The 23,571-nt window shown below is 36.4% G+C and overlaps 1 protein-coding gene across 13 annotated transcripts in view; it reads left to right on the forward strand.

The window, feature by feature from the left end:
* CFAP20DC (CFAP20 domain containing) overlaps positions 1 to 23,571 on the forward strand; it is a 270,624-nt gene that overhangs the window by 78,231 nt on the left and 168,822 nt on the right. For 12 of the 13 annotated variants that reach the window (XM_045862045.3, XM_064594315.1, XM_045862042.3 and 9 more), the window contains one exon: positions 16,686 to 16,800. In XM_045862045.3, coding sequence (XP_045718001.1) covers positions 16,686 to 16,800 — 115 coding nt within the window. Of the gene's footprint in view, positions 1 to 469; positions 597 to 16,685; positions 16,801 to 23,571 lie in introns of all 13 variants that reach the window. The other variant, XM_064594329.1, reaches the window with a different exon arrangement.

Consider the following 23,571-nt stretch of genomic DNA (forward strand, 5'->3'; position numbering starts at 1 on the left):
ATAAGATGTTGTTTGAAAGAGGGAAAAAGAAAAATTCAAAAAGAAAAAGACAAAAAGTTAAAAAAAAAAATAACTTTAAAAGACTAAGGAATCATGGTAAAAAAGCCATGAATTCTATGTGCAGTAGTCCCTTAGCGCTGGAGTTCTGCCGTTCTCATTGATCGGTGAACTTGGTCTTGGCCGGCTGTTCTCGCTGATCTTCTGGGGAGGGGCCTGTTGCCGTGGTTTCCAAATGTCTCTGCCGGAGGCGGAAGTGCCCCGCCCTTGCCCCCTCCCGGCTAAGTCATCTGCTCGGGTTTGCTCTCCGGGGCTTTTGTTCCCTGCGAGCTTTCCGTACAGCTTTGGAGGCGGAGAGTGAAAATGGCGGCCTCCCAATCTCCTCCCCGGAGGAGCCGAGAACTCGGGGCCCCGCTCCTCAGTGAGCCCCCAGAGAAAAGCCGTCAGTCACTCCCGTCTCCCCGGTCTGCAGCTGCACTCCGTGCTCAACCGGCCTGTGACCGCGCGTTTCTATCTCTGGCACTGGACCCGGTCTGGAGTCTCCAAACCCAGCAGATCCCTGCGGTGCACTCCCGTGCGGCTCCTCCCGGGGGAGGAAGGTGAGTCTCCCTGGATCTGCCGCTTGTTGGGTCCCTGCTGGAGGAGCAGGGGCCCGACTGGGCCGCGGATCACGGTCAATGGCGACCCCGAGCTGAGAGCCCGCGCCTGGGCTCCGCCTCTGCAGCCGGCTTCCCCGCTCCGATACCTGGGAGCTCTGCCGCCCTCAGGCACCCCCGGTCTTTCTGTGACCCCGAGGGTCCTGAGACCACACTGTCCCGGAGGGTTCCACCCCCCGCTTAGCCACCAGAGTGACGTCCCTCAGTGGAGCAGACTTCTAGAAGTTCCAATTTTGTGCTCCGCGGCTCTATCACTTGCCAGAAGCGGCGACGGAGGCCCCTCCCCCGCCGTCTATCCTCCCGAATATCGCCGCGGATTCACTTCTCCGCCCGTCCTACCTTCCAGAAGGTGGTCGCTTTTCTGATGAGAGAGTTGTTGCTCTTCTTTTCTTCGATCTCCTGTTGAGTTTGTAGGTGTTCAGAATGGTTTGATCCCTATCCAGCTGAATTCCTGAGAGGAGACGAAATCCAGGTCTCCTACTCCTCCGCCATCTTGCTCCGCCCCCCTATTGTTTGTCTTTCTTATTATACCCATCCTATGGGTATGAAATGGTATCTCATGGTTTTAGTTTTCATTTCCCTATTGGCTAATAATGTTGAGCATATTTTCATCTACTTACTGGCGATTTATATATCTTCTTTGGAGAAATATCTATTCAAATTCTTTGCTAATTTTTAAATGGAATTATTTCTTTTTATTGTTGAATTGTATGAATTCTTTATACATTTTGGACACTAGACTCTTACTAGATATATGATTTGTAAAAATTTTCCCCCATTCCATTGCTCTTCTTACTTTCTTGATAGTGTCCTTTAAAGGACAAATTTTCTAATTTTTAAAAATGTAGTTTATCTATTTTTTCTTCTGTTGCTTGTGCTTTAAACATCATATCTAAGAAACCATTAGTTGATTGAAGGGCATGAAGATTTTCACCTATGTTTTCTTCTAAGAGATCTATGGGTTTAGCTTTTATATCTAAGTCTTTGATCCATTTTGAGTTAATAAAAAAAAAAACTCACCACAAACTAAGAGAAGAAGGGAATTTCTTCAGTCTGATAAAGGACATCTATGAAAACATATAGCTTATCATACTTAATGGTGATAGACTGAATGCTTTCCCCCTAGGGATCAGAAACAAGGCAAAGCTGTCTTCTCTCACCATTTCTGTTCATCACTGTATTGGAGATTCTAGTCAATGCAATAAGGCAAGAAAAAGAAATAAATAGTATAAGGCATCCATATTGAAAAGGAAAAAGCAAAACTGCTTATTTGCAAACAGCATAAATGTCTGTAGAAAAGAAATTGAGTTCCACAAGTTTGAAGAATATTAAAATCAATATACAAAAATCAGTTGCATCTCTATTTACTAGATAGAGTAATCTGAAAATGAAATTAAGGAAACAGTTCCACTCACAGTATCATCAAAAAGAATAAAATGCTTAGGAATTAGTGTAAGATTTGTATTCTGAAAATTTTAAAATACTGCTGACAGAAATTAAAGGTATAAATAAATATTGTTATGTTGAGAGTTCTCCCCAAATTTATCTAAGCTTCACCAGCAGGTGATTGTTTTTTTATTTTGGGCTTGTTTGATTTTTTTTGTGGGCTTTTTTGTAGAAATTGATGAACTGATCCTAAAATGTATATGGAAATTCAAAGGTGAATAGTAGAACAGTTTTGTGAAAGAACAAAGGTGGAGGACTTAAGCTTACTGATTTCAAAATTTACTGTAAGGCTAGTGATCAAGGCAGTATGATACTGGCATGAAGAAGACAGATCAGTGAAGCAGCATACAGAAATAAAACCTTACATTTATGGTCAGTTGATTTGTTTACAAAATTGCTAAGGCACTTCAGTTGGGTAAAAGAATAGTCTTTCAGCAGATGATGCTGGGACATTTGGATATCCACGTGCAAAAAAATTAATTTAGAACCTTACCTCACACCATATACAAAAATTAGCTCAAAATGGATTGTAGACCTAAATGTAAGAGTTAAAAGCATAAAACTTCTGGAAGAAAACAGTAGGAAATCTTCATGACCCTGGGTTAGGCAAAGCATTTGTAGATATGACACCAGAACACAAATAATAAAAGAAAAAATAGTAAATTGGACTTCATAAAAATTTAAGAGTTTTGCATTCAAAAGGCACCATTAAGTAAATGAAGACAAGCCTCAGACTGGTGAAAGTATTTGCAAATTGTATATATGGTAAGGTTCTTGTATCCAGAATATTAAAAGAACTCTCACTGTTTGTTAATAAAAAAAAAACATCTCACCCAATTTAAAACTTGGTAAAAGATTTGAATAGGCATTTCATAAAAGCAGATAGCTAAATGGCTAAAAAGCACATGATAATATTCTCATTAAGGAAGTGTAAATTAAAACCATAATGACTGTTTCCATAATTTGGACATTTTAGATAATGCTGCTATAAACATCAGGGTGCATGTATCCCTTTGAGTTAGTATTTTTGTATTCTTTGGGTAAATACCTGGTGGTGCAATTGCTGGATCTTAGGGTATTTTAACTTTTTCTTAACTGTAGAGAACTGATGGTTACCAGGGGAAAGGTGCATTGGGGGATGGGTTAATAGGTGATAAGGATTAAGGAGTGCACTTGTTCTGATGAGCACCAAGTGTTCTATGGAAGTGTTGAATCACTGTGTTGTACACCTGAAACTAATATTACATTATCCGTAAACTAACTGGAATTTAACAACTTAAGAAAAAATTTTTAAAAAAATAAAACCAAAATAAGATACTACCTCATACCCACCACAATGGATGTCTTCCTGGGTATATGCCTAAGAAACATGAAAATATGATCACACACAGAGCTCAACATGAATATTCTTAGTACCATTATTTAGATTGGCCAAACCTGGAGACAAACTACAATTCCATCAACTCTATTGATGAATGGATAAGCAAAATGTGCTATATGCATATATTACAATACTGTTCTGCAATTAAAAAGTAATGATACAGCCTACAATATGGATGAATGTCAAAAACATTGTGCTCAATAAAAAACGTCACATGCAAAATTTATATTTTATATTCCATTTATATGAAATATCCGGAGAAGGCAAATGTTTCCAGACCCAAACCAGATTCATGATAGCCTGGGGATGGGGATGAGAGTGGGGATTGACTGCAGACAGGTATGTGGGATCTATTTGGATGATGGGAATGTTTGACAACCAAATTCTGGTGATGGTTGCATAACTCTTTAAAATACTAAAAATGTACACTAAACTTGGTGAATTTTATGGCACATAAATTGTACCTCAATACAGCTGTTTTTAAAAAGGGGATCAAATGACATTCAGAGAAAGATTCAAAGAGCACCAGTTATTGATGTAAAGCAATACATGTGAAATGTGCATTGTAATGAATGCTAATTATAAAAAGAGCCTTGTGTTTTAATAAGTATATGAAAGCATCTTAAGTTCAGAATTCTGAATTTTTCTATAAAGGACAAAAGAATCCTCACTGAATTTAAACTTCAGCAGAAGGGACCCAGGAAAAATTGATGGAATAAAATTCCCTGTGGTGATTATGAAGCATAGGAGTGAATGCATAAGGGAGGCCTTCTGCATGGCGCCATCTTCTGTATGACTTTAAATTTCAGTGCACAGCCATATTAACTATATACCCAAACATCACTGCACACATTTAAATATACTATTTTGCAAACTCACTCTTTTCTTGTAATTTATAGTTGGAGTTATTTGGTAGCATCACTGAAGGTGTGCATTCAAATTTGGTCATTTTTAGGTCATGATAAGAAAAATGAATATCATTTTGGCTTTAAGAACAAATAATTCTAATAAATGAATCTAATCATCAGAAGCCTGACATCAGTTTTGCAAGTTCATTCTAACCTGAAGTGAACATTCTATGGTTGTAAATGATTGTACATACGGAAGAAAAGTGAATAGGTAATCTAAATAGACAAGTTTATCTACACTATTGGATGGTTGCTACCATTTACTCAACTACTCGCTGAGGTTACTATTGTTAAAAATTGTCAATCAAAGATGAAGATATAAAAGCAAAATTGGAAATTGAATTGGAAAGTAATTTTACTTTCAAATGGTTTGCAAATGTAGATGTTAAGTTTGAAATAAATGTCATTAATGACCATAGCTGAGAGAGTTACACACCTGCTAATCACTAGAATATTATAATAAATGAGGTTGATTTTCCTGTTGACTACCCCATTTTTTTCTCAACATGATCTCATTACTTTTTCTATCACATTGCTGACCCTTAGCTATGAATGCTCACTTACAGATATAAAAAATGTATTAACTCATATATGGTTTTTTTAATAAAAAAGTATCTAAATTTAAGAGAAGCAATGCCAGTGTTGTTTGTCTTTTTCTGCTTTGTTAGGTCACAGGAGGTTTTAGATGGTGAAAATCAAGCCTGTATTACAACTGAAGAGCTGTTTTACAAGCAGCCTTCCTTACAGCAACTAAATTGTCCCCAAAAAAGCACATGAGCACATGAGCATAATGAAGCTTTTAAGTAGGCACACATAGGCATTTATATTCTCTATCTCTCATGAATGACTAATTTTAATTTTTTTAAGTAGCAATTCAGCTTGCTTTCAGAACCATTTAAGCTTAACACATGATTTTGTTTTCCCTCCAAAACCAACTATTCTTGATTATGAGATAGGGAAGGTTTGCATATTTATTTTTGCAAAGACAGTAGAATAAGTTCTCATCACCATATGAGTGGCTTAGTCTTAATACCTCTGTCCTAAACTGGGCACATGAGCATTTAGAAATTCTTCCAGAGATCAGAGCCATGATGGTTAGATTTAACTGAGAACTATCTTGTGTAGACCAAAACCTGACCTCCACAAGGGCAATGTCAGGCCATGTACCCATTGTGTGGTTCTTATCAGGCCTTACAGCCCTGGGGGGTGGGGCGCTACATTTCTTAATAAATATTTTAGTTAGTAGAAAATTAAAGGCTAAAAATACACAGCCACCCAAGATGATGGTTAGTACTTAGGTAGTTTTCTGTATGCCTGGCATTGTTCTAAGCATTTTTCTTATATCCACTTATGTATGCAGTCCTCACAACAATCCTATGAGTACTATTATTTTCTACATTTTATTAATAAAGAAATTGAGGTACAAAAGGTTAAGATGCCCAGTGTCACATAACTAAGAAATGGTGAAGCCAGAATTTGAACACAGAAAATATGGCTTTAAAATTATTGCTCTTAACCATTACAGCTTATTTCCACACTTGTTGATAATGATTAGCCTAAAATACAATTTGGGGCACCTGGGTGGCTCAGTCAGTTAAGCATCCAACTCTTGATTTCGGCTCAGGACATGATCTTGGGGTCATGAGATTGAGCCCTGTGTCAGGCTCTGCACTCAGTGTGGAGTCTGCTTGAGATTCTCTCTCTTCCTCTGCCTCTGCTCATGCTCTTTTTCTAAAATAAATAAAAATCTTTAAAATAGTAACAATCACTAAAAAAAAAAGTAGTAGTACTCAAAAACTACAGTCAACTCAAGACAACACTGATGATGAATTTGTAATAAATTATCCTTCCCCCAAACTGCAGAAATCCATCTCTTGTGTTTGTGCATGTACATACTGGGAACTTCTACAAATTACCAAACATTTCAGGGCAGTTAGATTTCTTTGTGGAATTTAGAATGAGAGACTTCTTGAAACTCTAAAATGGCTTTGGAATACCAAATTCTAGTAACGTTTTTAAACTCAATTAGAATGTTACTAGCAAGTGGTAAAGCTGAAATATATAGGACCACATGTTACTCACCCATGAAAACAAAGGAAAAGATTTGCATATTTGCATCAGATTATGGCCCATAAAGTGGGCTATAGTTACTGACCTAGAATACCAAAGGGGAATGAAAGAAATTCAGTAATAGAGGTTGAAAAACATGCTGTGGTAAGTAAAAAAAAAAAAAAAAAAAAGATGTAATTATTTTTAATTTGGAGATCTGAGGTGTTTTCCAGGAAGAGGTAGCATTTCAACCCAAACTGTGATGGCCGAATATAATTTCAGTTGGCAGAATGAGAGAAGGGACTTTCCAAGGGAAATGCATAAGCAAAGGCATGGAAATACAAAAGGATGGAGTATGTTTAAGTAGCAAACATGCTGGTATTGTCATTGTGGCAGCCCACTCCAGTGTTCCATGTCACATCCTCTGGGTGGCGACTGCAGTGGGTGGTTTGGAGCAAGATTGCTTGGATAGCATCCCATATCAAGTGCCATCCAGGACCTTCTTTGATGCTGTGGGAGCCTACTACTCTACCCACAGACAGGCATAGCTTGGAAATACTAGCGTGGTAAGGCCCCCTGAGGGAACCCTTAACCACTGGGGGTTAGAAGTTAGTGGATAGGGCGCCTGGTTGGCTCAGATGGTTCAGCGTCTGCCTTAGGCTCAGGTCATGACCCGGGGTCCTGGGATCGAGTCCCGCATCAGGCTCCCTGCTCAGCAGGAAGCCTGCTTCTCCCTTTGCCTCTCTCTCTGTCTCTGTCTCTTATGAATAAATAAATAAAATCTTTTAAAAAAAAATAATAAGTTAGTGGATAGAGGCTCTCACCTCCTACTCCTCAAGTGGACAATTCTGGAGGCATTCTGTACATGTCTCCATGGATGTTCTGGTGGAATGGAGCCCCTGTAGTCTACAGCAGTGTTGTTGACAGTGCGTTCTTATCTTAGCTTTTCCTCTTTTGTTGTCTTACTCTCCCTCTTCTTCATTCCTAGATTATGGAATCTCTTGTCCAATAAAACACTTGTACCTGTGTCCCTTTCTCAGCCTCTGCTTTTGAAGATGTGCTTCCTAAAGAAGCTGCACAGCACAGCCAGGCGTATGAGATTGTGCAAAGGCTTTGATTGGCAAACAGACTCACAAGAATCAGAGATCTTAGCCAGTACTAATGTTCACGTGAAGCAGAAAGAGATCTGGAACAACCATTGCAGCTCTCTAGTTCTTTCTAAATGCACTTTGGCCCAGATTTAACAGAGACTTCTCTAAGCAAAGAGAACAACACCTGAGAATATTGCTCACGCAAAGGAAGCTCTTACACTTTTAGCTTATGTGACATTTTCCAAGGAACTATACCCCATAAGTGCATGGATTCCAAGTTTGTTAACCATAAGCAATCTTAGAGAGATTGGGTGCATCCTGCAAAAACAAAACAAAACAAAAAACCCGTTTATTAAGGACTTTCCCTCTAATAAACACCACTGATGTATTTGTCAGAGGTCAGTCATGTTTACAAGGAACTTTGGCTGGTTACCTTTCTCCTGGAATGAATGCCCTTTAGTAAAGGGGTTGAATGGATTGTAGGCCAGTTACTCACTTCTTCCTTCCTAGTAAGCATGAAACCCTTCAAAAACACTAAGCCATACACTGCCATCCTTTGGAATTGTCAGATAGACTTGTAAATAATGTACCTTTATTCCTCTTGCTTTATCTTTTTAGATAGATTACTGGCTCTGCCACATACTAGCTCTGAGACCATGAACAAATGGCTTAATGTCTCTGAGCCTCTCACTACATTGGTAAGATGTGATTATTAATTCCTATTTCAAAAAAATTGTTGGGAGGAATAAATGAGATAACATTGGTGAAATTGAGTGGAGATTCTGGCATATGGTAGGGATTTAGATGTTGCTCTTCTGTTTTTCATCCTTTTCTCTTAAGTATAGCCTTAATATCTGCCCCATCGAGCTCTTCTTGATATCTCATGTTAACCTGGCCTTATTCTGCAATTTCACTCCTTGCTGATGTTCTCACCTGGTGTCTCTGCAACCCCCTGGTTTCAGTCTTGCACTCCTTATTATATGAAGTCTGACAAAAGCAGAGGGTACATTGAGGAATGTGGTGAAAACTGATAATGGAGTAGTGACCAAGAGTCAGATTTTGGAGGTCCTTGAATAACAAGATAAGGAACCTTGGGCTTTATTCCTTAGGCTATAGAATGCCAAAGAAATTGGAGCCAAGGGAAGATATTCAGTCCCCATGGCTGGTCCACATGAAGAATGGACTGAGAGTCCATGTGTGGAGGCAGAGTCCAAGTGTGGAGGCAGAGAGACTAGTGTATTCAAACCAACAGATGACTAAGCATTGTGGCTATAGAAAACCAAAGAAGAAACAGACATGAAACTACTAGAAGGGAGGGTGACTGTGACAGGATCTGACAGCTAATTGGAATAGTGAAGCCCAAATGTTCAAAACAGGGAACAATCAGTGATTCACGGAGGTCCTCACTAATAACAGAGGATTATGAGGCCTATGGTGGGAAAGTGAAGTGATCTTTAATAACTGAGAGGATTGTAACTATATGAGGCCTATGGTGGGACAGTAAAGTGACCTTAAAGAACATAGAAATAAAGAAAGCAAGATTAGCCTATAGCTTATAATTGTAAGATAATAGTTCCTGGATCAGAGAGGGTTTTTTTGGTTTGTTTGTTTTTTACAAATTTTTAAAGGAAGATTTTGCCAATGGAAACACATGAAGACAAACATGGGCTCTGTCCATCCAAACACAGTGAAAGATAGGAGTCTTAGCTACCAGATATTAAATATTTTGTTAAATAGGAGCAAAAATTATTCTACTATGGATGTGTTTAGTCACTATCTACCCAAAAGAAAGTCAGCATGTGGTTAAGAATGTAGGTACTAGGATCATTTAGATCTGAGTTTAAATCTGGATTCTGCTAGATGTGTAACTTAGGGAACTAAAGCTTCAGTTTCCTCATCTGTTAAGTAGAGATAATAATAGTAGGCATCTTGTAAGGTTTATGGGAGCATTAAGTGAGGTAATGCATATAGAATACTTAATACAGTGTTGGCATATAGAAAATGTTCAATAAGTAATTAATATTTAATAATAATATTACTACCTTTCCTTTGGGGAATGCATACACCTAGTACTGAAGCATAAGTCACTTGTTCTGATTATATGACAAAAAAAAAAAAACCTTCTGATGCTTGATAGATCTTTTTTCTTTAGATAAATTGCCACATTCTAGCAGAGTACACTCATCTTGCTAGCTTTGGATCATCCTTTCAGGAGGCTTTATATGGGTCATGGTTGTAAGACACATGTTTGTGACCTATTGGGTAATTGGATCCAGACTGCAATCCAGAATTGAGTGGGAAATGGATTTAAAAGAGTGAGAAGGGAAGAAGAGAAAGGGTACATGATATTCATCAGATGAACAAGTATTGTATTGAAAGTGTTTAGCTGTGGTTCTGTGAGGATGGACACCAAGGCACTCTTGTCACTGCTAGCACAGCATGTGGCAAATAGTGGCCATTTGGCATAAACGAATTAAAGAACTTCAGCCTGTTATGGTAGTGACCATACAGTCATATCACTGAAATGGCAGTGGACTTTAAAGAGACAAGTTTTAACACTCTGCTACTTACTAGCTGTATTTCCATAGACTAGTAGCTTCCTTAGTTTCTGGAGTCTAGTTTTCCCATCTACAAAATAGAGAATGAATACACTGCCTTCAATGAAGGATTTTTGTGAAACTTAATAAGATAATGTCTATGAAATGTGCTAAAAACAGCTACTGAAGACTGGTTATTTTTTCCTCCCACACTGAAGTATGATTTCTACATATCAGCTACTTCCGTAACTCTAGTACCTTGTGTTGTGCCACTAAAGCATTGACTGAATGCTAGTTGAATGAATTAATGATATCAGGAAGAAAATTTGAATAGGAGACCTTGAAGTTGGAATAGATATGTTGGTTATCATAGTGGAATAGGTTTAGTTTTAATTTAATTTTGCTCTCTGGGTAGATAAAGTTACCCAGAATGATAGCAGAAGAAAATTCTGATCTAGGTGCCAGAACTGCCCAGAACTGCCCAGAAATTCTGATCTAGGTGCCAGAACTGCCCAGAAAAAATGAAAGAATGCCCTAAAGATAAATAGATGATAGGTCAGTATGGAGTAGACTTGGGGAAAGTAGTTTTTAAGTTTTAAAATAATAAAATGCAAGTGCATGTAGACCATTCACCAGTCATACGCTGAATCATACAATGTCTTATTACATTTTTTAGAAAGGAAACTTTATAAAGTATATTCTCTGACCGCAATGGAATGAAATTAAAAATCAATAGCAATGCAATATATAGAAAAGACTGTACTGTTTGGAAATTAAATAGCACACATCTAAGTAGTCCAAGATTCAAAGAAGAAATCATAATGGGGAATTAGAAAATATCTCAAACTGAATGAAAATTATAATACAACATACCAGAATTTGTGGGAGACAGCTAACATAACGCTTAGAGGAAAGCTTATAAGTTTTAAATATTTGTATGAGAAAAAAGAAAAGTTTAAAATTAAGTATCTAACTTTCCATCCTAAGAAGCTGGGGGGCGGGGGGCGAAGAACAAATTAAACCCAAAGTAACTAAAAGGAAAGAAATAAAAATAGAACCAATAATCAATAAAATTGAAACAAAGAATAGAGAAATTTTACAAAGCCAAGAGTTGTTTAAAAAGATAAAACTTAATAAACCAAAGCAGATTGATTAATATAAAGAGAAAAATCACAAGTTACCAATGTCAGGAATGAGAGAAGGAATAGGAGGACTACAGATCCTACTGATGTTAAAATGCTAATAAAAGGAATAATATGAACAACTTTATGGCAGTAAAGTCACAATTGTTTATCAAAACTAAAACAACAAAAATTAGAAATCTGAATACCTACTAACCTATTAAATTGAATGTATAACCAAAATCTTCCCACAAAGAAAACTTCAGACTTAGATTAATTCTATTAACATTTAAACTAGCACCATTTTAAACAAATTTTCAGACAATAGGGAGGAAATACTTCCCAAATCACTTTGTGGGATTAGCTTAACTCTGTTATCAAAACCTGACATAGATATTATGAGAAAATTACAAACCAATGTCCCTCATACATGGATGTAAAAATCTTCAACAAAATGCAAGCATAATTGAAATTTATACCAACAGTACAAGGTTGATTTCACATTTGAAAACAGTATAATTCAAAATATGGACAGAATAAAGGAGAAGAACAATAGAATCTGAATCGATGCAGAAAAAAGGCATTGACAAAATTCCACACCCTTTCATAACTTAAAAAAAAAAGAAAAAAAAGACTTAAAAAACTAGAAATAGAAGAGAACATATTAAATCTGATAAAGGAAACCTGTATCTAACATCACATTTAATAGAAATATAGTGAATATTTTTCCCCTGTGATCAGGAACAAGGCAGGGTTTTGTGTGCTTATCACTTCAATTTACTATATGCTGGAGGTGCTTGCCAGTGCAGTAATGCAAGAAAAAGAAATAAAAGGTATAAAGATTGCAAAAAGCAGAAGTAAAAGTCTTTATTCACTGAAGACATCATTTTATATGTAAAATCCTCAAGAATCTACAAAACAATTACTAAAACTAATGTGTGAATTAAACAAGGTCACAGAAAGAATTATATACAAAAATCAGTGGAATTTCTATATACTAGTAGCATTTGGCTGGTGAATTTTTAAAATTTGTTTTCAATCATGTCAAAAAACAAAATACTTAGGAATGAATTTAACAAAAGATGTGCAAGATTTCTAAAATGAAAACTACAAAACATTGTGAAAGAAATTAAACAAGGGCTAAATAACTGCAGAAGATATATCATGTAAGTGGATAGGGTGACTCAGTATTGTGCTCCCCAAATTGATCTGTAGATTCAACACAATCCAAAAACTCCCAACAACATTTTTATAGGAAATGATAAGTGGATCCTAAAATCTATGGAAAATAAGGGCCAGACAAACCTGAACAAAATCAAGTTGAAGAGTTTGTCTAGTTTCAAGACGTACTACAAATCCACAATGACTGAGGCAGTTGACATTGGTGGAAGAATGGATAAATGAAACAAATGGATCAATGGAAAGCCCAGAAATAGATCCACACACTCATACATATATATTCAATTGATTTTCAACAAAGTATCATGGCATTTCAGTTTGGAAAGGAGAATCTTTAACAAGTATGCTGGGACAACTGAATAAACATACAGAAAGTACCATACCCACTACCTCACACAATTCACTGAAATTAATATTGGATGGACTAAAACTATGGAGATCTAGAAGAAAATGTTGGAAAGTACCTTCTTTGCAGCTTTGGGCTAGGCAGGGATTTTTTAGGATGTAGAAAGTACTAATATAAATGTTGATAAACTGGACTTCACGAAATTAAAATTCTGTTAATTGAAAGGTATCATTAAGCTAATTTAGACAAGGTGTATATGAGTTTCTATGCACTATTCTTGATACTTTCCTGTGAGAAATTATTTCCAAATAAAAGGTTAACAAAAGATATCATTGTGATAATAGGGAAGAAAATAATCATAATGCATATGTCTGACAAAGGATATATATCCAAAATATATAAAGAACTCTCAGAATTATCAGAAAACAACCCAAAGAAATTGAACAAATGACTTAACAGCCATTTCACAAGACATGCCAGTAAACACATGTAAAAGTGGTCAATGTCATTATTCATAAGACAAATGCAAATAAAATCGCAATGATATCCATTCATACCAACTAGAATTGGCTAACATTAAAGTCTGATAGTACCGGGGAGCCTGGGTGGCTCAGTCAGTTAAGCATCAAACTCAATTTCAGCTCAGGTCATGGTCTCAGGGTCATGAGATCAAGCCCTTCATAGGGCTCCATACTCAGCGCAGATTCTGCTTGGGATTCTCTCTCTTCCTCTCCCTCTGCCCCTCCCCCTCCATGCTTGCTCCTCTCTCTTTCTCTCTCTCTCTCTTTCTCCAAAACAAAACAAAACTTAAAGCCTGATAGTACCAAAAGTTGGTGAGAATATGGAACCATTGCAACCATTTTGGAGAATTATTTCTATAAAGTTATACCTATATAATCCCATTCCTAGTTATCAAGAGAATGAAAATACTTGTCCACAAGAAGACTCTATGAGCATATTCAGACAGGTTTTATTTATGAGAAACCAATACTGGAAACAAATGCCCATCAACAACAGAGTGGATAGATAAATTGTATAGCCATGCAAGACTCAGTTAAAGAAAGGAACTATTGGTGCATGCCACAACATGGATGACTCTCAAGAATGTTGTGTTAAGTGAAAGAAGCCAGTCACAAGAGTATATGCTACACCATTTCATTTATAAGAATTTCAGGAACAGACAAAACTTACCCATGATAATAGATATCAGGAGTGAGGATTGACTAGAAGGGGCCAGAAAAGAACTTTCTAGGGTGATGGAAATGTTCTATATTTTGTTTGGAGTGGTGATTACATCAGTGTATACATTTATCAAAGCAAATGAGATTGTACTCTAAAATCCACATTTCAGTTATACATATTTTACCCCAGTAAAGAAAGAAAAGAGGGGCGCCTGGATGGCTCAGTCATTAAACATCTGCCTTTGGCTCAGGTCATGATCCCGGGGTTCTGGGATCAAGCTCCACATTGGGCTCCCTGCTCAGCAGGAAGCCTGCTTCTCCCTCTCCCACTCCTCCTGCTTGTGTTCCCTCTCTCGCTGTGTCTCTCTCTGTCAAATAAATAAAATCTTAAAAAAAAAAGAAATAAAAGAGACTGTAACTATTTGTTTTTAAAAGATATCCATTCATATGCAAGATAGAATGTTGACTCTCTAATAGCTTCCTTTTGTGAACAATAAATTTATAAACCTTGGCTAAAAACCCTGCATGATTTGGCTCTTGCTTACCCTTTCTACTTCATGTCCCTTTTTTACCTACCAGGTCCTACCTAACCCTGCTGACTTTACTGTCCAGAGTAGGTCATTTCTTGATATTTTCTAGTTCAGTCTTTTTTTTCTGTCATCTTCATTGATTTAAGATAATTTGCATTTATTTTGTCTCTTTCTCCATTTTTACCTTGTTTGTTTCACCATCATGTTCCCCAGTGTATTCCCAGGATATTTCCTGGCTCAGTGAGTATTTGTTGAATATGTGAATGAATGAATGAATGAATGTTCCTGTCATTTTATATGTTGATAAAGTGGTAGTCTACTCAAACATTCCTCTGTTTGGAATTACCAATTCGAATAAAAATGACATAGTCTTATCTCTGTAAGCAAAACAAACCTTTAATAAAACAGTGTCTCAAATGAGTTTTTGGTTGATGCAACCACAAACTTTTTGTATAATGCAAGGGAAGTTTTTCATCCTTTTCCCTTTCCAAAATCCCTACATAGTCTTTCCTTCTATTCCCTAATCAGAGTGTCTTACACAAGAGACCTAATAACATGACCATGCTTTCTTTGATCCTGTACCCTATTGGTAAAATGTTTGAGCACACTAACCACATAGGTACATTCATTTATTTCAAAAACAATAATATGTTGCTGTACTGCTATATAATGAAACATGCACAAAAATAACATTTTAAAAGGACAGGATGAAAGATAGTTCTAACATTTTCCTCTGTACTAAAGCGGAGGATTGTGTACCACCCCACCTCCACTTGTGCTCATCCCACTTTGCAGACAGTGCCTTGGGGCAAAAATTATACTACATTTTCTTATACATCTAAATATAAAACTATGGTGGACTTAACCCTTTTGCATCTTACCCTTACCTCTGACTCTGGATTGAAAGAATTTATTGCTTTTTAAATGAAGTTATGGGGGGGCGCCTGGGTGGCTCAGTCGTTAAGCGTCTGCCTTCGGCTCAGGTCATGATCCCGGGGTCCTGGGATCGAGTCCCACATCGGGCTCCCTGCTCCGCGGGAAGCCTGCTTCTCCCTCTCCCACTCCCCCTGCTTGTGTTCCCTCTCTCACTGTGTCTCTCTCTGTCAAATAAATAAATAAATATCTTTTAAATACATACATACATACATGAAGTTATGGTATTTTTTAGTGCAGGTAGAGTAGAATTTTTAGGCCTGGGACACACTCTGAAATCATCTCATCTAATTTTTACTGTACTTAATTTTAACATTGTTCAATAATAGTTTTTCTACAGAATATGTATTTTAGAAGGAAGAAATAATGAGAATAGAGAAGTAGGAAGGGGAGATAAGAAAGAGGTATAGAAAAAGCTATGTTGACTTTTAAAATAGTTAATTACTCTATAAATATTGGTAACAGTTCATTTGAATGAAATGTTGTCACCTTGGGGGATTACCAACTATAGAAAATTAGCAGTTCGTACATCTAGATAAAGTGCTAAAAATGGCGGAAACATCACTATTCTCTGATAAAAAGACAGTCTTTAATGAGCATCAACTCTACCATATAGCAGCCTGAGACAGGTTTAGAGATTTTAAGCCTGCTGTGTTACCTGTGAGACCTAAAGGAAGCAGAACATAAAAATGAGCCTCTATCAGTTTGAAGCACACCTAATCTTTGTGATCATGGCTGTGGTCTAAATCTATTAAAGATGTTCAAATTCAGTGTCCTTGGTATCACTGTGACTTGACCTGAATAGTGAGCAATAAACTTGTGTATTATAATTCTGGTTTGAAGATACGTGCTTAGGAAGTGAAACCGACAGTCAGTGTTTTGTGTCTGTCTCTAAGCAGACTAAGAGCCTATATAAAATGACAGGTGCATTTTTAGGGAAAGAAACCCATAATGTTTTCCTATTTAGTAGGTGACAGTATGTCCCAAGATAACACAAGCTTAAGGGGCCGGAACAAGCATGGTTATTAAAGGCTAGCAGTTTCTCAGTTCATACAAATTGAATTTTTTTGTAGGCTAGAAGACTGTAGAAATCTAGTGTAGAGTACTGAAATAAATTAGCATATTAAGTGAATTTATACATTCAGGCTTGTGAGCACTTTGAATTTAAGGAAGAAATTTTATTACTTCTTGAGAGGAAAAAGGCAGTTCTTAAATTCTGTGTTTGATCTCCCTATTACAAAGGGCCTATGTGATAAATTCTATCATTTTGATGATTATCCAAAGTAGTAGATATTATATTGATGGGAATCTTTCTTCTTTCTTTTTTCAGAATTACTGATTTAGGGAACATTAAAAGAAGATTATATTTATCAACGGTCCATAAGGAACTGTCCTCAACTCCTCTTCATGCAAAAATCCCACTCTTCATGATCAAGCGCAGAATTGTAAGTGTCACATGAATGTTGCTTAAAATATTAAATTCAATTCAGGAAATATTAATTATGGGCCTACTCTGTGTATAAAGCACTTTGTTAAGTACCATGGTCATATAAAAATGAATAAAATTCATACTCTTCCTTTCTCTTCCATGAAAGAGCTTAAAATCTACTAGGTGGGAGAATATAATTATTTGAACATCTAGAATATCACTAAAACTGTGGTGGGAAGCACAGTAGAGAGAGAAGGTCTACCAGTACTATGAAAGGGAAAGAAATCCATTTGACTACAGGATGAGGAAAGGCTGCTTGAAAAAGACTACATTTAGTTCGGCCTTTGAAGGACTGTAAGATTTCAACAGGTAGAGATAGGAAGCCAAGCATTCCAAGCAGAAGTAACAACATGAACAGAAGCATGAAGGCTGGAAATTGGTACATATTTGGAGAAAAAAGAATGATTAATCATTGTTGCCAAATTTTTTTTTAATAGCCTTAAGGAAACATCAATCCTACAATACAACAGTCAGGTATAGGTTGGGAGATTTTAGGCCTATTGTGTAACCTCTAAGACCTAAAGCAGCAATAAGGTATGAGTAGATAAGCAATAAGCTACAGGCCAAGAAGTTTGTTCCTGATATGACTGACTAATCTTTCTCAAATTTTAATTACTTCAGTACTACTCTCATGATTTTACCATGTTTTTGTACAACTTGTTCTAATATGTACTTAATACTTTACTTTAAATCAGCTTGCCTCTTTGAGGGCTTAAATACATTTATTTTAAAAGAAGTCTTTAACCACTTCCTCAAATACACAGACACCAATGTAAGGAAGGATCATGAAAATTCAGGTAAATATGACACCACCAAAGGAAACTAATAAAGCTTTAATAACTGATCCTAAGGAGATGGAGATCTGTGACTTGTCAGACAAAGAATTCAGAATAGTCTTCTTAAAGAAGTTTAATGACCTACAAGAACTTACAAAGAGACAACTAAATAAACTTAGGAAAACAAGCCATGAACAGCACAAGATGTTTGACAAAGGAATGGAAACCATCAAAAATAAACAGAAAAATACAGTAACTGAACTGAAGAATTCAGTGAAGAGCTTCAAAAGCAGATTGAACCATGCAGAAAAAAGAATCAGTGACCTAGAAGACAAGAAAATTGAAATTATCCTGTTGGGAGTAAAAAAGAAAAAGGAATGACAAAGAGTGAAGAAAGCCTATGGAAATTATGAGACGCAAGGAAAATAAACAATATTCACATTATGAGAATTCCAGAAGAGAAAGAGAAAGGGACAGAAAGTATATTTAAAGCAATAATGGCTAAAAACTCCCCAAACCTGGGGAGAGAAATAGATATTCAGGTCCAAGAGGCCCAAGGGACACCAAATAGGACTACACAAACATATTATGATTAAATCGTCAGAAGTCAAAGAAAGAATTTTAAAAGCAACAAGAGAAAAGAGAGGTTAAAAGTTACAAGGGAACTCCCATAAAGCTATGGGCAGATTTCTCAATAGAAACTTTTCAGGCCAGAAGAGATTGTGATGGCATATTCCAAATATTGGAAAAAAATTAAAAACCAACAAAGAATACTATACTTGGCAAAGCTATCTTTCAGAAATAAAGGAGGGATAAAGACTTTCCCAAACAAACAAAAGCTGAGGGAATTCATTACCACTATATCTGCTTTACAATAAATGCTAGAGAGAGTTCTTTGAGTAGAAATAAAAGGACTCTAACAACATAAAAACATAAGAAGGCAGTGTAAAACTCACTACAATGGTAAATGTATAGTCAGAGTAGGAGTCTGTAATAGTGGTACATAATTCATTTACAATAATATTAAATTGCATTCACCCTTCTATGTTTTAAGTATTGATTTCCTTATTCATCTAAGATTTTTTAGAGTTCAAAAATGTGGTTTCAAAGAGTGAAATCATATACGAAACCAATACGCCATTCTGTGTGTGGTTAATAAATAAAATCTGTCATTACCTTGCTTTTGTGAATTCAGTCACCTTTGTCAGTTAACTAATTGAAGTTCTGGATATTTTGTTAAAATCTGAACTGAGGGGCGCCTGGGTGGCTCAGTTGGTTGGGCGACTGCCTTCGGCTCGGGTCATGATCCTGGGGTCCCGGGATCGAGTCCCGCATCGGGCTCCCTGCTCGGCGGGGGGTCTGCTTCTCCCTCTGACCCTTCCCCCTTCTCATGCTCTCTCTCTCAAATAAATAAATGGAATCTTAAAAAAAAGAAAAAAAAAAAATCTGAACTGATTATTCTGTACATGGATATCATCCACAGACACAGAGTAGTATGCCTTTCATCTAGTGACATTTGTAGGAATACAGTATTTGAAAATAAAATATTATCTTTTTTACAAGTAAACCTTGATGAGATAGAAAGTGAACTTGACTGAGCCATATTTCCTATTTAATAAATGAGTCAGATGAATATGTGCCAGTGGCATCAGATACCTCATAACATAAGAAATGTACTACTTAAACTAAAAAATAAAAATTAAAAAATTAAAAAAGTATAATAGATCCTGTGGGGCAGTGTTCTGTAACTCATCTACCTCAACTTCCCACCTTCTAGTCAGATAACTCAATGGAGAATAGTTACATGTAGTTTAAAAAAAAATCCTCATATAAAGAAAGCAAACCAGTCATTATTTTAGGTAACTTGAGTTCATGCTAAATTTTAAAGGCAAAACAGTCATAACATATCTAGAACTTTTTTTCTGAGTGTGGTTGAGTCTAGAAAGAATTGCTCACATACATTTGACACAGTCCTAAGAAAGAAGCAAAGAAAAGGTATTTTTTTCTATAGTGTTCCCCATCCCAGTAAAATCACCAAGTCATACCTACTTGTAATATGTTCTAATCTATATTTTGTTAAATATAAACATGTAAATACTATGTAGGGGTTAAGAGTATGGTATCTGAATTCTTACTAGTTATGTGACCCTGTGCCAGTTCCTGTGTTCATTTTCCTCACCCATAAAATGCAGATAATATGAGATATACTTCCTATTAAGGTTGTTATGAAGACTTATGCAAGTAAATGAACATAAGACTTTTAGAACAATGCCTGGCACAGTCTAAGCCCCAGATAAGGATTATAGCTCCGATTTGCTATTTAGTTGCTACTTCTTCCAGGAAACCCTCCATGACTTCCCCTCTGTGGAATAGCTCTTTGGGGCATAGTTCGCCATTGCCATTCACAATTTCATAATCCTTTTAACACTTCTTCACCCTGTGCTTGAATCATGTTTGCTTGTCTATCTCCCCACCTTTAGACTACAAGCATGTTTTATGTTACTTTTATCCCTAGTCCCATTAAGAACATGGCACATAGTAAGTGCTCAATAAATATTTGTTGAACAAATAGGCAAGTCTTACTGTGCCTCCTGATGTGGGAAATAAAATAAATGAGTTTGTCATGGAACTTTCTAAATGCACTTGATGATTCTAGAAATATTCTGTACTATTCAAGCAATAGTATTAAGAAATATTAAGAAATTCGGTTCTAAAACTTGTACTCATTTCCCCTCAGTTTCCTCCCAGTCGAAGAGATGCTACAGCAGCAGAGGGTCTTTCATTTCCACTGTTAATATAGTCTATTCCCATTGAGCCCTTATCAAATTAAAGCTGAGCCATGTTTTAGGGGAACCTTGTATGGTGAGAAGCAAGGTGAGAGAGAACACTCCATCCATTAAAAATGCCATCCCCGGGCCCTCTTTGGTGTTGGTATGGTCTTGCTCTAGTTCTCTACTTTTTGCCAAAACTTTCCTCATTTCTACTTTTTAGGAACTGTAGATATTTTGGTCATAAACCTTGAAACACGATGTTTTTAAAGCTCTTCAGCTAACGTTTATAAATCAGAAGTTATCAATATTGTCTGTTGTGCAGTGAGCAGTCAGCTGGAGCTGAGTGGCAATTGCACACTTTTAACAGAGCTTTAAGCTCTGCTGTAGAGTTCAGTCCTTTTCACTCATAAGGAATGAAGGTGCACTCAGACCATTCCTGCTTCATTCATTTAAGTTATCTGCCTAGGCCCTCTAGGCATAGAGTTTGCAACCCCGATTTAGAGGATAATTACCAAATGGTCCACTTTGCCTTGGTTCTTTAGCTAAAACCTTTACATAGCCAAAGGCAACAAATAAATATTCTTAGAGCCACACCAATATGAATATTTATGTACAGGCAACTTACTATTCCAGTTACCATTAAATGTTCAACCTTTCAAGTAAAAAATTTTATTTTTCATGTTATTCCTAATTTTGAAGAATTCACTTTAATATTTAAATTACAACAATTTATACTTTTAACTTAGATTTTCAATGGCAAGAACAGTTTGAAAAATTAACAACCATCAGATTAAACAATGGAGGTAGTTTCTTAGTCAAGACTCACTGAAATCAATCTTACTTCTTCAGTATAATTTTAATTAGTTGGTGATAGTATCAGATGAACATCAATGTCTTGCTACCAAAGTATATATTAATGTACAGTAAATTTAATTGTATTTGAATAGGAAGTTCAGGTATGAAATACCATTGAGAATGAATCATTCATTGGAGGTATAATGAAGTGGTATGATAAATTACAATGCCAAAATCTTTTAGTAACCTTTACACTCAAATACCCAGTGTTTGTCATTTAAATGGATAAAATTACTCTTTAGGAGTTGTACTTTCTTGACCACGACTCTGATGGAATATGTTACAGCTTTTATTACAAACTGAAAGTGTGGTATAATGTTTTTAAAATATCCCCTAAAGATCATTTTCCCCATAAAGTCAGTGATTTAGAAATTTTTGATTTTTAACAGCATTTAATTTCTTGAGCACTGAATGAGAAGGGAGTGGAGGAAGCAGGTTTATTTAGACCAAGATCATTTAGATATATATTTAAGATGCTAGAGAATGTCCTTTAATGAAACCATTCTAACCTAGAATCCACTATAATGCTTATGGTACTTATTTGAAGGTTTGTAAATGTTTTCATCTTCTCCATGAGAATATCATTTAAAAATATGTTTTTCTCTCTCTACTCACCTGTCAGTGTAATATAGATGTTTAAGAAATTTGGGGAAAGAAGAGTAATTCCATGCCTTCCTCTGAAGCCCCCAAATGGTTACGTGAATTAGGAACAACTACATAAAAATAAGTTTGTTCTGGAAAACAGATGATTATCCACTTTTAATCACATGAACAGGCAGAAGTATATTGTTAGAGTTGAAGTGTGGTCTCTAGAGCTAGCTTGTAGGGGCTCAAATTCTCGTCACTTCCTGTCTGGGCCCTTAACTGAATTGGTTAATCTCTCTGTGCTTCATTTCCTCATCAGTTAGGTGGTGACAATAATAGAACCTGCTTCCTAGAGGAGTTGTTAGGATTGAAAGAGTTATTACCTAGAACAGTGCCAAGCTCTTAGTAAGTGCTCAGTTAACATTTGTTGATATTGTTATTATTTTACTATTTTCTCTTAACCTAAATCCATGTTTATTAACTTAGGAATATAGTGTCACAATAAACTTCTGAACTTACAGTTCATTTCTTTTTTTTTTTTTTAAGATTTTATTTATTCATTCATGAGAGACAGAGAGAGAGAGAGAGAGAGGCAGAGGGAGAAGCAGGCTCCCAAGGAGCAGAGAGCCCAATGTGGGACTCGATTCCAGGACCCCGGGACCATGACCTGAGCCTAAGGCAGACGCTCAACCATATGAGCCACCCAGGCGCCCTACAGTTCATTTCAATTGATAAATATTTATTGAACCCCTGCTATAGACCAAGGTCTATGACAAATGATAGGAATCCAAAGGTGAATGACACATCAAGGAGATTATAATATAGCAGAGGAGGCAAACACATAAACAATGATAATGGGCTCTGGTGAACACCGAACTAGTCTTAGGAACCAGATGCTGCTAAAGGAAAATATCAGACTTGTCTAGCCAAGTTGGGGATTAACAGTGGAGGTATTTATGCTAAGTTGTAAATACACACAAACAAAAGTATGAAAGTTTATGTCATATTTGATCCATTAACTGATTCAAATGTGTGGAATTAGTGCTAGAAAGGAAGGCTAGACAAAACCGTGAAGGTCTTTGAAAGCCATGTTGAGAAGTTTGAATTTTAGTCCATTAGAAATTTTTAAAATAATTTTTAACATAGAGAAGTTTCATGATATGATCTGCATTCTAGAAAATAAGTATGATATCAAAATGGAGAGAGCTAGAGGAAAAGAGACCAATTAAGAGGCAATGCGCAGGGTGCCTGGGTGGCTCAGTTGGTTAAGCAACTGCCTTCGGCTCAGGTCATGATCCTGGAGTCCCAGGATCGAGTCCCGCATCGGGCTCCCTGCTCGGCAGGGAGTCTGCTTCTCCCTCTGACCCTCCCCCATCTCCTGCTCGCTCTCTCTCATTCTTTCTCTCAAATAAAATAAATAAAATCTTTAAAAAAAAAAAAAAAGAGGCAATGCGCAGAAGTCTAGGTGAGACATACAAGCCTGCATTAGTGTAGTAGCAAAGAAATAGAAGAGGACAGTTATGAAAGCTACTTAAAGAGTAAAATCAATTAAAAAAAAAACAATTAAAAACTGAGATTCACTGGATGGACTTAACACCAAGTTAAATACTGGAGATCTCATTAAATTGAAGCCAGGAATATAGAAACTATTCAAACAAAAGCATGGGGCGAGGGGGAGCCTAAAAAAAAAAAAAAAAAAAAAAAAACATGAGTACAGTCTGAATGGCTTGAGAAACAATA

This window comes from Mirounga angustirostris, unplaced genomic scaffold, assembly GCF_029215605.1.
Source record: "Mirounga angustirostris isolate CCGP_5_RB_7025 unplaced genomic scaffold, mMirAng1.0.hap1 SCAF_1, whole genome shotgun sequence".
Taxonomy (NCBI): domain Eukaryota; kingdom Metazoa; phylum Chordata; class Mammalia; order Carnivora; family Phocidae; genus Mirounga; species Mirounga angustirostris.